The following is a 13388-nucleotide window of genomic DNA, read 5'->3' on the forward strand; positions in this document are numbered from 1 at the left end:
GAATTGGTGGGGCTTATTGCCATTACGATGTACGCGGTACGGCCCCCCTTTCTGCAGGCAAGAGGGGGGCGGGGTTGCTGGTGTGCTGGTGTGCTGGTCGCCTCGATATTGTCTGTGATCTGCTGCCCCAGTCCAGTACCCAGTCCCCTGCAGCTGCTTGGCCCTGCAGGCTGCACGGGGGTGGACATCCTGCAACGTGATTTGTTGAAGCTACTGAATAGGAAACAGGCACACACTTTGATGGGTTCAAGCGTGCAATCTGATGGATGGATGGTGATGAAGGCGCCGTACCGTATTACCTCATTTCCCGACCCTCGATAATGCCCACGACGGCGAAAATGGGATTACTATTGGTGTCGGTGGCCCAGGTGGCCCGGCCTTGGGGTCATCTGATCATTTCATGCTTAAGCTAGATGGCGTCAGAAGGCCCAGCGCCACTGGAGAAAGACCTCGAGGCGTGCCACCGGTTTCAGCTGACGACCTGGGCTAGAGGCTCCGAGACGTTCAACGCGAATCCAAACAAGTTTCCCAAGGTTTCAACATCAAAGTCAAAAGAACATACCGGAGAAGATGAATTACCGTTCTCGTCAACGAAAAACCAATAGGAAGCCATGACGCTGTCATTCCATCCTTAGCAGGCTGAGCCATACCTTCTGCTAATGCCTGACCCAGCCACAGCATTGGATGCAGCTGACCTGGAACAATGTACATCACGATATCCATGCCAGTCAGCTCCGAGGAATCTTGACCGTAAGGAAGTGTCGAGAAAACGCCGAATTGCATGTGTACCTAATAAAGTTGAGGATATCATCACCTTCAGCAACCACAACCACAAGCCAGCACTGGTGTACTCTGTTCATCGCAACTGAAGATTACGTCATCTCAACTGATACGCACCAGGCACACCATCATCACAGGTCTCGGATGAGACGAACTCCAGCAGTAGCAAATCTATTCCAGACCTCAGGTTTCAAGGTAATTTAGGTAATGGTTACTTACAGTACCCATCCGAGTAATTTTCTGTGTTTCGATTGCTCATGGCAACACTTGACAAGGGGATGTGTGCTTCCCGCAAGACAGGGGCTGTCTTAGTCCCGAAGCGACCAGATAGTGAACGAAGCGACCAGATACTGACAATGTTGAACTTCATCAATCTCCCATTGCCTGATATACCTAGAAATAACCACGCGCATACGAATCTAAATTGACATATGTTATATTGAAATCCCTAAGCAGGCTTTCAACGTACGTTTCATTGCTATCATCAGGTGGGCTTGAATTAGCTGGCAATGGGATACTGAGTCCCCTAGTGAGTGAGTGTAGGCCGTCCCCAGCCTTATTGATAACGATAAGAAACTGCATGGGCGCAATGGACTTCACCCAAACACATCTAGATTCAGCAGCTTTGTATCTACAGCCTCGCCAAAAGATAGCCATCTTTCAACAGCCGACAACATTTACAGCAATACCTTGTCCGAATTCCATTTTCGCCAGAAATAAGTTTTACTTGGTCCCATTGATCGCCCAACGTTCGAATCGATTCGGGCTCGCATTTCTCCCGAAACAATGCCATCCGACCTGTCGTCCTACCTAGCGACACGCTACCTGACCGCCGACCCCAAACCATCATCCAAAAAGCGCAAGCGCAAGCAAGACCCAAACGCCGGTCTAATCATCGCAGATGACGAGGAGACCGGCTGGTCGCGGACAGCACAAGGCGACGAAGACGAGGACGGCGAAGGCGGCGGACCCGCGACCGTTGCAGGCACCTCGGCCGAGTTCCGCAAGGCCAAGAAGTCCGGCTGGAAAGTGCTGGGGGCGCCGATCCCCTCCACCTCGGAGCAAAAAGGAAATAAGGATGCCGACGCCGCAGCAGCTGATGCGATCCTAGCCTCGGCGGCGCAGGAATCGGCCGAGACGGGCGGCGGCGAGAACGGCGACGATGACGGCAACGCGCCCGCCGTGGTGCAAACCATGTCGGACGGCACGCACGCGGGCCTGCAGTCGGCGGCCGCGGTGTCGGCGCAGCTTGAGAAGCGGCGCCGGCTCGAGCGCGAGGCCTACGAGCGCGACCACCCGCACGCCCAGGAGGCCGAGACGGTGTACCGCGACGCGACGGGGCGGCGCGTCGACGTCAGCATGAAGCGCGCCGAGGCGCGGCGGCTGGCGGCCGAGGCGGCGGCCCGCGAGCAGGCCAAGAAGGACGCGCTGCGCGGCGAGGTGCAGCAGGCGGAGGCCCGGCGCCGCCGCGAGGAGCTCGACGACGTCCGTGTCAAGGGCGTCGCCCGCCACGCCGACGACGAGGACATGAACGCCGAGATGAGGGCCCAGTCGCGGTGGGGCGACACCATGGCCGACTTCGTCGGCAAGTCGGACGGTGGTGGCGGCCGCCGCCGCTCGGGGGCGCTGGTGAAGGCAGGGGCCAGTAAGAAGAAGACCAAGGATCGACGGCCGGTATACCAAGGTGCGGCGCCACCGAATCGGTATGGTATCAAGCCGGGTTACCGATGGGATGGCGTGGACAGGGGCAACGGTTTCGAGGCCGATAGATTCAAGGCCATTAACCGAGTAGTGCGGAATAAAGACCTTGATTATAATTGGCAGATGGACGAGTAAAGATCCTCACAGTACCAGGAGGAGGCAGGAGGCAGCTTTGCATTTAATGGATATACCCCTTTTTGAGCGTATGGCTCTATCACCAATTATGCCAGATCAGGAAACGCAGTGATACACAATGCCTCGAAGCAGATGATAGTTCATGTATGATTGATTAGCAATGCGATCTTGAGCTAGCGCATGCGGAACTATGTGTTTATACAGAATTTCTATTGAATCACGCCGAAACCCAAAGAATTGTTGGTTGCCTCTCACGAAGCCATCTAGGCGGCATTTGCTCCACGGGGGCCTAAACCTTCCTCGAAAGGAGCTTGGTCTTGGAATCATACTTAGTGTTTTCCTTCACCAGCTTGATCCAGAGGTTTCTCGCCATCTGTCCTGGCTTGTCGCCGACACGTCTGTCGAACTTACGCAGCAGCTGTGCAATACTAATGCCCTGCGGTGGAATGTGTTCGATGATGTCGGCGCCCGTCACAGGCTCCATAGGCGAGGTTGCCGAGGGCGGGTTGGGACTACCAGCACGCGAGCCTGTCGGGGTACCCTTGGAGTGGGTGCCGATGCTGAGCTGGTTGCCGCCGGCCTTCTTCTTCTTCTTGATGCCGCCTGCGCCGTCAGACATATCTCCTCCCGTTGCCTCGCCGTCACTCGTGGAACCAGAAAGATGCGATGGGTTGCCGACCATCAGGGGGGTTGAGCTGCGGCTGCCAGTAAGTGAAGCCGTACTCGGGCCAGTTTTGGCCTTCTTCTTTCGCGTCGACTCGGTGCCACTAGAGTCGGAGACACCGGGTGAGCCAGCACGCTTCAAAGACTTGCCCTTCTTCCCCGATTCGGCGGCAACCTTCTTGGCATGGACTGTGTCGCTGCCTTTGTAAGCACCGCTTTTGTCCTTTTCCTTTTCTTTATCCTTGTCCTTGGCATCCTTATCGTCTTCCTTCTTGGCCTCATCATCGTCACTATCGGAATCGGAGTCGCTCTGGTCCAACGTGTAAGCATAGCTCTCCTCGCATCCAAAGGGACGAAAACAAGAAGGGAAGCAATAGGAAAATAAGAACCACTCACGGAACTAGCAAATGGATCCCTTTCTCTCTCGGAATCATCACTATCGTACTGGAACTGCTTGTCGCGTTTCTTGAGGGCCTTCTTCAGATCCTTACCCAGCAGCTTCCTTTCCAACTCTTCCTTCTTCTCCTTCGCCTCTTCATTGTCAACCTCACGCTCATCTGCGTCGCCAAACAGATTAGCGCCAAGCTGCTCGCGACGGACCCTGTCTTTGCTGTCTTTTGCATCTTCATCGCGATCAGGTTCAAAGCCTGCGGTCTCGTCATCGTCCTGGAACTCGTCGCCGGACACATCTAGCTCGTTGTGGTCTTGGACCTCACGACGAGAAACGGAGCGGAAGGTAGCACTCTCCTGCTTGACATTGGGACCACCATTGACGATTCGACGGGACTCAACCATAGCCTGTTCACTCTTCTCGCGCTGGGCATCTCTCATAGCCCACCTGGAGACTGGTGCTTTTTTGCTCATTACCTTCTCGGCTTCCTCAATGCTCAATGCGTTCACGTTGGCCCTCTTTGATACGAATTTGTACCATTTCTCCAGTGGAATCATCCGGCAGACTCCATTCTGTACGGCCAGAGCGAGTTTGGCATCTGAAAGAGGTGCCTCATACTGGCCTGTCCACACGTGCTTGCCATCAGCATCCTCCAAGTGCCATGGAAGAGCTTCCTCGTAGCGAATTTCGTTCTCCTTCTTCTGCTTCTCGGTCCGAGCCCCGTAGTGCACCTGAGTGCCTGGCTTCTTCTGCTTTGTTTCTTTTGGGTTCTTCTTGGGCGCGGTGTCTTTCATAACGGGCGCCTTCATGGCATTGTCGTGCTCGCGCTGTGCTTCTCGCTCTGCCTTGAGTTGTGCTAGCTTCTCGGATTCCTCAGTCTGCTCAGATGTAGGTTCTACTATCTCCTCCTTAACTTCGCGACCGGGCGGAGGCTGTCTTGGGTCCCGTCGGTGCAGCGTAACAGGGCGGACGAAATCATTCTGGTCTGAGGGATCCAGGCCTTGAGTCTTCTTGTCTTTCTGCGGAGGAGCAAGCCGCATAACGTGGTGACGCTGGCCTTCCTTTGAGCCCTTCTTGCTCAATATCAAAGGCAACTCTTCGCAGCCGGGAGGCGCAGGTGTCGACCAGCCGCCAAAATTGGCTCGCGCGGCCTCGATTTGTGCCATTGTTGGTATGCCACGAGGCTGAACCATCTTCTCGGGTGCGACTTTGGTTGGAGCGGCGGTGTTCTTGGAATTGGCATGCATTGGTGTCCCCGGGGCATGAACACCTGCCGGACGCGGCTTTGGTTTCTGTCGCGGTACGAGTGGGTTTCCAACAGGCTTTCGTTTGCGAAGAGGTGCTGCGCTTGTCGGAGGAGTTGGCCCTTGGCCATTAGGGCTACCCGGAGGTAACGCGCTCATGATGGGCGGCTTTTTCTCCAAGCGCGGTGTAACTCTCTAGAAGCGTAGAGTTAAATGGAGTTTGTTTCCGAGTTTGTGGGAGGAGCACTGGAAGCCCGAGTTTATCGAGCGAGCACGTTCATTTACAAACAAGAGGCGGATCTGGAACAAGCCAGACAAGAATGATGCAAGAAGAATGTGATGCCGGTAAACCAAACTACTTCGAGAGAAGGGCGAGACCTTGGGCGACGCGAGGCAAAGAACCGATCAGAAATGCCAGGCCGCAGCAATTTGGATGCAGCTGCGGGCGACACCAAATATTATGAGAAGTGTTGCAGGAGAGTTGTAGATGCGCCTCGCGACAAGAAGGCAAAGATGGGGAGATGTGAGGTTTGCCTGATGAATGCGGCCAACATTTGATTGATTGATGCCGCATGACAAAGAAAACAGCCAGTGCCAGCCATGGGAGCCGCAGTAGCCTAGCCTGGCAAGCCTGGCACTTGGTCCCCACTGCTGGGGGGGGGGGAGCTTGAGACGTCCTTATGAAAGTGGGGCACTGTCCCAGGCAGCCAGGAACAGATCAACATTGAGTACAGCCCTACCAAGCCATAGAGTATGCTGCCGGCAATCATGTGAGTCTTACATGTAGTATGTAGAAATTGACTTGATAAGAAGAGTCCAATACAACCATGCAGCATTATAGAGGAAGGTATGCAGCATTGTCACATATGGTTTATGTGCTGCGGATAACATATGAGCCACCCCTATCTCGGCTTTGTGCTGCGCTGCTATTCTTCCTATGGTTTTCGAGGAGCAACCCAAACGACATCTCCGTGATTCGTTTGTTAGTTATCAGACGCAGAGTATCATCTTCGCACCAGAAACCGCACTATGTCCCGATGGCCATGCCTGAAACCGCTGTAGTCCAGATACTCATGTTGTTGACCTCCTAAAAGGTTTCGGCAAAGGAGAATCATTTCAGCCTGTTCCGTGATTCAGGGTCTAGAATACCGAATAGTTCTAACAATATGGCTTCAAAGACGCCACGTTTTCTTGCTGGCAGGCCTGGAAGGGGTTCTCATGAATGGCCTCGCCGGCTGTGGCCTAGTATAGATCAATTGGCCAAAGGATCTCAAAATACGAAAAGGCCCAAGTGCATCTATTGAGCTGTTTTGGTATGGGATCGTGTGAATATAGTGCCTGTTAGGTAGATGAATAGTAGGAAGCTTTCCGATATGGCAGATACAGTCACTTGGATAAGCCTTGAGGGTATCTGTTCCCCTCGTCATCAAGCACAGGACAATGGCAATAATATCATACCCGTCTGAACAGACTGTTCCGCAACCGTCATTGGACTGGTTCATTTTCATTCACCAAAGGATGCAAGCTCGGCCAGAGTTGATCCCAAACCCACACACGTCTCATACTCCTCGACTTGAAATGCAAACAGCTTGAATCTACGTGGTAGTTTCATCAGCGTATTATATTACCCGATGTCAAATCTTCGAAGCTTGTTTTATCATTAGAGGAGTATAAATTCAATGAAGTCAAGCTTTCGAGAAGTTTTTTAAAATACTGGTAATTGTAGATATATTAGATAGATTAAGTAAGTGTAGTGCATATACTGTTCTATCCCGAAAGGGCTGCGGCATCAATGGATCAAGAATACACTGCGTATCGTAGGTACATGGCATCGATATACGGTGCCATTGGGGATACGGAGTTCCCTGAGTCAAAGGAGCAGACGTGGAATCTACTAGTCACTGTAACCCTATCTCGCTATGGCAATAGCCTTTGCCGTTTCTGAGGTGGTGTGCCATAGTGGTGTATCCCCATTGCTTCAAGGTGCGTCGGAAATATATCACGACGTATGTATTTGGTCCGTAATAGCATTTGAGGATGCCTCTACTTTCTCAATGCCCGAGCCAAGGTCCCCATACTCCCTGGATATCAGCGTGTACATCAATGTGTTTGTCAATTACTTACCCATATACCCCTTTCTATTAATCTAGAGAGGTCATATGTCTTGTTAGATGCCAAGGCAAGAGCTAAGTGGCACATTCGCTCTGATCATTTTGGGGGAAAGTGAGTTAAACGAGCACAAGAGGTGAGCGATATGGCCTAGTCGTCATATCCCCAGTGCTCGATTCGACAATAGTGAAGATCAATACCTCAAAGTACTCCTATTACTGGACTATTCTTAGCACGCCACGACTACTACTCCTGTTCATCATAAAGGGTATATGGAACCCCTAAAATAGACGGATAGACATATCAATTACGGGCCACCTGCAAACCTATCCTCCAATAGTCTTTTATATGTGGGTATACGGAGCCTCATCACTGATGTGCAGATCTCTGGAAATTTCCCGGTCTACGTTATGCCTCTTTCGAACCCATGAATATCAGGGGAGGTTGATCGACGCGACTAGCAGCTCCGGTAGTATGACTTGCAGTGTAGAAGCTAATCTAGATACCCTTCTTCTTCTCACCATAGTAGTATCAATACAAGAAACTAGCTAAAGTGTCGTGGAGGCTCTACGCGCGGCTTGATTCACAGCCGCTTTCCATGGCAGTCCTTTAGCACCAACACTACTTTCCTAGCCGTCTCCTTCAGTGTGTTTCTAGCCTCTCCAGGTCTTTCCTTTCCGCCTGCGGTGCCGATTCCGCCCATGCAACACCAAGCGCCAGACCAAGCCAGACCAACCTATACTTAGCCAGGGGCGCCCCCCTTTCTTTTTCACTCGACTTCAGCCCCGTGAAGTGTGAGTCCAGAGAAGCTTGACTCCGGACAGGCACGCGGCTTGTGGCGCTAGGCTTTGACAGTTCGTGTTGGCTGGCGCAGATAACAGAGCGGTCAAAAGAAGAAAGAGAAAATCCTGACTGTCATTCTTTCTTGGAAGCTGTCGGTGTTAACCTCATTCAGGAGGTGGTTAGGACGATCAGGGTTCTAGTAAGTAAGGCAAGCTTAAAGTCAATCATTGATAGCGTTGATCAACATATATCGTATCTTAGTAACCTAGCCGGTGGTTCTTTAGCGCCTCGTCGGTTAGGCGGCCATACCCTATTCACCTAAGTAGGTGACCCTTCAGCCGCTAATAACGTGTAACCACACGTGGTATGTGAATCCAAACCCGAAGGAAACCCGGTTTGACTGTATGTTGGACGGAGTTCTATCGTAAGTATCGGGACACGCAATCTGCCACCGAGTATGCTCTTGGTTGACCAGAAACCATCCACAGCAGACTTACTTCAGATTCTTTGTCGCACACGCGGTCATCCCTCGTAAGGCAACTACAGATGCACACAAGAAACGCCTAGATTCCGTAGCCCCGGGTTACCTACCTGGCTCTAGTGATACCTGCCAGGCTCATGTAGCGTGAAACGCCGGCATGAAGTCCAATGTGACGAATGAGATGAAAACTGTCAGCTGTGCTTCTACACCGCAAGACAGGGAAGCCTTTCATTTGAGTACGGCCTCGTGCCGGAAGGCAAGGGAGGAAAGTGGATGGTAGTGGCCCTTTGTGGCTCCTTCGCTTCTTAACCCATCTGTATGGATGCATCACTTCGCGGTGAAGTAGATTCCAGTAGAACGGCTCCGGTTGCCTCTCACCCTCCACACTCTGCTGTATGCCATCCCCGCCGTACCAGGGTCTGGGGCCCGACCCGGCGGCTTGTCACGCACATGGCTGCCGCATTGTCTTTGCTTTATTTGGTGGCAAAGCCAATAAACTTGTGTGTATCACCAGATTGGTCAATTCTATTGGTCGTGTCGCTTATGTCTTCTTTGAGGTTCTCAGTCATATACCGATTATTCCGTGATTTGGGGTATCACATAAGCACGCCGCTCTTCTTCAGCTACTTTGCAGCTGTCACGAGGGGCCAGGTTGATGGAACTCTTGTTACACCACGCTACCCATTACCCGTGACACAGGTTTCCAGGTAATGCATCTTCGAGCCTACAAAGCTGACAGGAGCAGATAACAAATGAATATGTCTATATTGGCTCTGATAGTATGCAGTGTTATATATGTGAAATAAGATAAGTATAAGGGTATCAAGAAAAGAAAATATGAATGTAGCACGCTTCGGCTAAAACCCCAACAACTCCATGCAAGCACAAGTGAGGCCCCAGCCAAATGTGTTATTCGACAGAGAGTTGGGCTAAGCGCTCGTGGAGGAGCATTAATTCCTCTGGACTAGGCCCAGGCAGACCCTTTTTCGGTGCCAACAATGGGCAATCTGAGCAAAGCTTATGAGAGCAATTGCCGCACTCGGTAGCCTCCAAGGCATCGGCCGGGAATCTCCCATTACATTCGTGGCATATATGCCTGGGCGACCAACTTGCCCCGGGCTCATCGTTCGGATACCCCTGGGGGTATTTCTTCTGTTTGAGACTGAAGAGAAAAAGAGTGTTAGTCAGTATGTGTACCTGGTCTGTAGTGGTATGGTTGAACTCACGGTATTCGTTCACAGTCGCCACAGCGCTTGTGGCCGCACTGGTCACAGATACGGGAAGGCGCCTTGAACAATGCTTGACACTCGTGACAATATCTCCTTATCCGCATCCGATGCTTCTTGTGAACTTGGTCTTGGCCACCGGGATTTCGGCTCGGACGGCTCAGTATAATAGGGGTCCTCTAGTCCATAGTGAGGAATGATTGGTGCTAGGTCTTGGTTTTTCTGAGCCGTAGCTGTAGCGTCGCGTCTTTGTCGGCTGGCCTTCTTCTCCTCCTCGGTCCGCTTGGGTGGGCTGCGGGCACACTGGTCACAACGGCGGTGTTGGCATCCAGGGCATGAGTTGCCCGTGCCAAAGGTTGCTTGACACTTGTGACATGTCCTGTGAATTCGAATCCGTACCGGTTTCTCAACCCGAAGGACATCGCCCCGGGCCGCATTCCACTCAGCAGGCTTTACTTCCAAGCCGAACCTGTCGCCCAACCTCCTCGCGCGCTCATCATACACCTGAGAGCGAGGTATCCTGGTGGCGTTCTCAGGTGTTGCCGTCTTGAGGGGTGCACTAGGCACAGCGGAGCTACTGTTACGTTAGATGCTTTATAGAACAAGACCATAGGCATAAAGTGTTGGAACAATGCAGTACGTACCTTGCCAAAGGATTCACGGGTGCTTCTTTTCTTGTTCGCGGATCGCTGGTTGGTGCTTTGTGTGATTGCTCGCTAGGCCTCTTGAGGATTGTCCTCATGCGCGAAAGGCCACGAAGAACTTTGCCCAAGCCTTTCCTATCCTTCCCCTTGGCCCCCTCCGACCGCGCCGATGCTTCCATTGCTGAAGAGCTCATGTTGTTGTCCGTATTTCTTGACAAGCTAGAAACAGATCTCAAGTCCAATCGTACCAACTCCGTCCCACTGGTAAATATCTTCCAGATAACTGACCAAGGTCTTGGGGAGCCGCTCTTGCAGTCCTGATCTGACCAGTTACGACAATCGTCATATACATCCAATGAGTAAACCAAATTCGATTTGCATAATCCGGATTTGCAGCAGAAAAGACCTCTTGCAACGGCCTGGCCGCTGAACAATGTTCTGCGTAACGAAGCGGGCAGGTGTTTGCAGCTACCAGTCAATTGGTGGCGGTATCCGGTGTCGACAAAGTAAATGTAAAAAAAAAAAAAAAAAAAAAAAGGCGGTGCGAGAACTCCGTAGCGGCCGATATATCATTTACTACTTGTGGTATCAGATCGCGCTCTCCTTCCGCGCAAAGGCGATATCGATATCCACTAAACGAAGAATTGCCGAGAGACGTCCTCTGCTTTGTTTGCAGCGTGTGAAGTCGAAAAAGGAGATATTTCAGTGGAATTTGTGAGACATAGAATTCAAAGATCAACAATCGATCATTTACTGCCCCGCGACGAGGCCAGGCCAGAGCGGTCGAGGGTCATGGAATGAGGAGAAGTGGGAAAGGAAGCGAAAGAAAACCGACAGGTTGGGGTGGACGGGGCCTCGAGTTGTACTGAAAAGCCATACGCACGTGCTGGGTACAGTGCAGTAGGAGCATGTATGTATGAGGTGTAGTATGTAGGCAGGTTATTTAGGATGTAGACTCTTTCTTCTTTTCTACTCTTTCCCTCTTTTACTTTTCTTGGTAGCTACAGCTAGGTTACCCTCCTACTGTACCTAATCTATTGCTAGTTTTCTCGACTTTCCCAGTACAACCACACCCCCATTCAGACCCTGGTTCCCACCTAATGCTCTTTTGGGGGCCTCTGTCCGCCGCAGGGTGACAGACCCGGCACAGGCTACAGGGTGTCAAGTACCCGAACACCCAAACGGAGCTTGCCCAACCAGGCCTTGGACTGCCCTGGAGTCCTTTGAGTCTTTGACGACTGCTGGATGTGGAGACGTGCATAGGAGGGGCGGGTCTTGCAGGCAGTGTCTTCCGGAATGGTGGGATTTGCCCATCAAATAGATCTTGGCTTTGTAGCAAGTACATATGCCTAATACCCAGAGCAGACATTCGTCGGCGACGATCACGAAACATATAACTGGAGTTGCTCGAGAGAGAGCGTCCGCATAGGACCGCACCTCCTCATAGAGCATGCAATAGGGCTACTAGTAGATGGATCAAATGGAGGCCCTTTTTGAGGGGCTTGCGAGCTGTGTTGAATCAGGCACATACATGACACACATCTGAATGGACAGGACCTACCTGCACGAGTCAGAATAGATTGGTCGTGCGCTTGCTTCAATGGTAGGTTATCGATGCCGCCCCAGAAGCCGCCGTCCCCGCGCTACTTACCAAGTCCACGGAATTCCTCCAGGACCCCAACCCAAACTCAAAAACTTCAAAAACTTGGTGAGGGCTCATCAGAGGAACTGGCAGACGGGCGTCCCTGAGACGAGTATCCCGTCGGACATATTGCTCCCCTAGGTATCGTGTGCGGCTGGCCTAGCACTGTTCTTTACGTACGTTGTGCCTTCTCAGCTTAGCTACATATCTTCAACACGAGAGATTCCAAAAGCTAGCAGCTTTGTTTCACATGCGCCACTGTTCAAACATACAGGCATACGCTGGCTGCTCACGACAGGTACAGTACATACCTTCCCCCCCTACCCTGCCATGCCAGCTCTGTACCACCCATCAGATCAGCCCATTATTGATTTAGCGTGTTCACCAGAACGGGCACTTCTGATGTCCGAGCTCTCTCCGATGGCCCCCCTGATGGTGTTGCAACAAACTAGGATAGTTGGCTGGCTCCATAGTTCAATAGGCTCATCTCCCCAGGAGAACGTTACAAGCAACATGAAGGTGGTGGGGGCTGCCGTCAGCACTGTATTCTCTGTTATGGTTCATGAATAATGTTATAAATCCGAGATCGTCGGTTCGCGTGCGAGTGACGTTGTGTTGGTCCGTTTGCGCAAAATCATGGAGAGAAAACCATGAAGAGGAGGGCGTACTCCCTAGGGTGAGTCGCGAATTGTTTAGCGAATTCACAGCTACTACTAGGTCATGTTACTATAGTATAGGGACTTGTCATGCGGACGGCATCAGCTTTAGGACTACTGTAATAGTAAGCAGCGCAACTATACTATACTAGTGCCTAAACTGGGTAATGAAGCTATTCTACTACTATTATCTTATGATAATCAAACAAGATACGCATCTGCAATGCAGTCTAGTATAGTACTATTTATGCTGTCGCATCGCACATGGAAACGACTGTCTGCTGGTCTAGTTGGGACGTTAGCTGCAAGCTACTGTGGCCAACGTGGCAGACACTGTTTTGCCCGTCGTGTCGCATGTTTCTTCGGAGCATATTACTCCCTACTGTCTAGGCTAAGGTACGGTACACATATCACATCCAAAGGCGTTGGGTTATAGGCATCTGGAAACCCTACACTGACTTCTGATTTGTTTGAATATCCCGGAAGTATATTCCTGATCACCGTCGAGTCTGACAGCCAATGACGAGGTCTCTCCAAGTCAGCGATCTCATGTTCTCGCAAATCCGTCAGCAGCCGAGATCACGGTACACCCACTTTTGACGCAACCCTCCCTCACCAAGAGCGACAGCCGACTGGGGCATCGCGCCAAGACCCGAAGCACTATGACCTCTTTCTCGAACCATTTCGGAAATAATGGTGTGGAGGTCGGGCGCTTTTCAATTTTGAAGAGATGGAAGTCGCCTCAGAACTTAGAAGGAACCGGATATATTCATGTTTGGTTTATGTACTGAATGGTTGGTGATATATCAGTAGTATATTCTGACTTACAAAAATTGCTACTTGAACAAGACAGAAAATGTGACGAGAAACGCTCGAATTAGAACAAATGCGAAGGATTGCCTTCTGTTGTTTGACTTGATCGTTTCGTCCGAG

The 13388-nt window shown here is 51.5% G+C and overlaps 3 protein-coding genes across 3 annotated transcripts; 1 reads left to right on the forward strand and 2 right to left on the reverse strand.

Annotated features, from left to right (window-relative positions):
• Nucleotides 1–1566: 1566 nt before the first annotated feature.
• Nucleotides 1567–2616, forward strand: PG994_000221 (uncharacterized protein; the record flags this gene model as incomplete). Its single annotated transcript, XM_066851630.1, has 1 exon — nucleotides 1567–2616. One exon carries the CDS (start codon nucleotides 1567–1569, stop codon nucleotides 2614–2616), a length of 1050 nt encoding a protein of 349 aa, XP_066722262.1.
• Nucleotides 2617–2905: 289 nt separating this feature from the next.
• On the reverse strand, nucleotides 2906–5073 carry PG994_000222 (Transcription initiation factor IIF subunit alpha; the record flags this gene model as incomplete). Its single annotated transcript, XM_066851631.1, has 2 exons — nucleotides 2906–3613; nucleotides 3676–5073. The coding sequence occupies 2 exons, from the start codon at nucleotides 5071–5073 to the stop codon at nucleotides 2906–2908; spliced, it is 2106 nt and encodes a 701-aa protein (XP_066722263.1).
• Nucleotides 5074–9196: 4123 nt separating this feature from the next.
• On the reverse strand, nucleotides 9197–10351 carry PG994_000223 (uncharacterized protein; the record flags this gene model as incomplete). Its single annotated transcript, XM_066851632.1, is given in 4 exon segments — nucleotides 9197–9439; nucleotides 9485–9551; nucleotides 9566–10090; nucleotides 10158–10351. 4 exon segments carry the CDS (start codon nucleotides 10349–10351, stop codon nucleotides 9197–9199), a joined length of 1029 nt encoding a protein of 342 aa, XP_066722264.1.
• Between the last annotated feature and the right edge of the window lie 3037 nt (nucleotides 10352–13388).

Source organism: Apiospora phragmitis, assembly GCF_038363925.1.
Source record: "Apiospora phragmitis strain CBS 135458 chromosome Unknown utg000001l:1.0-2902119.0:1.0-2906034.0, whole genome shotgun sequence".
Lineage (NCBI taxonomy): Eukaryota > Fungi > Ascomycota > Sordariomycetes > Amphisphaeriales > Apiosporaceae > Apiospora > Apiospora phragmitis.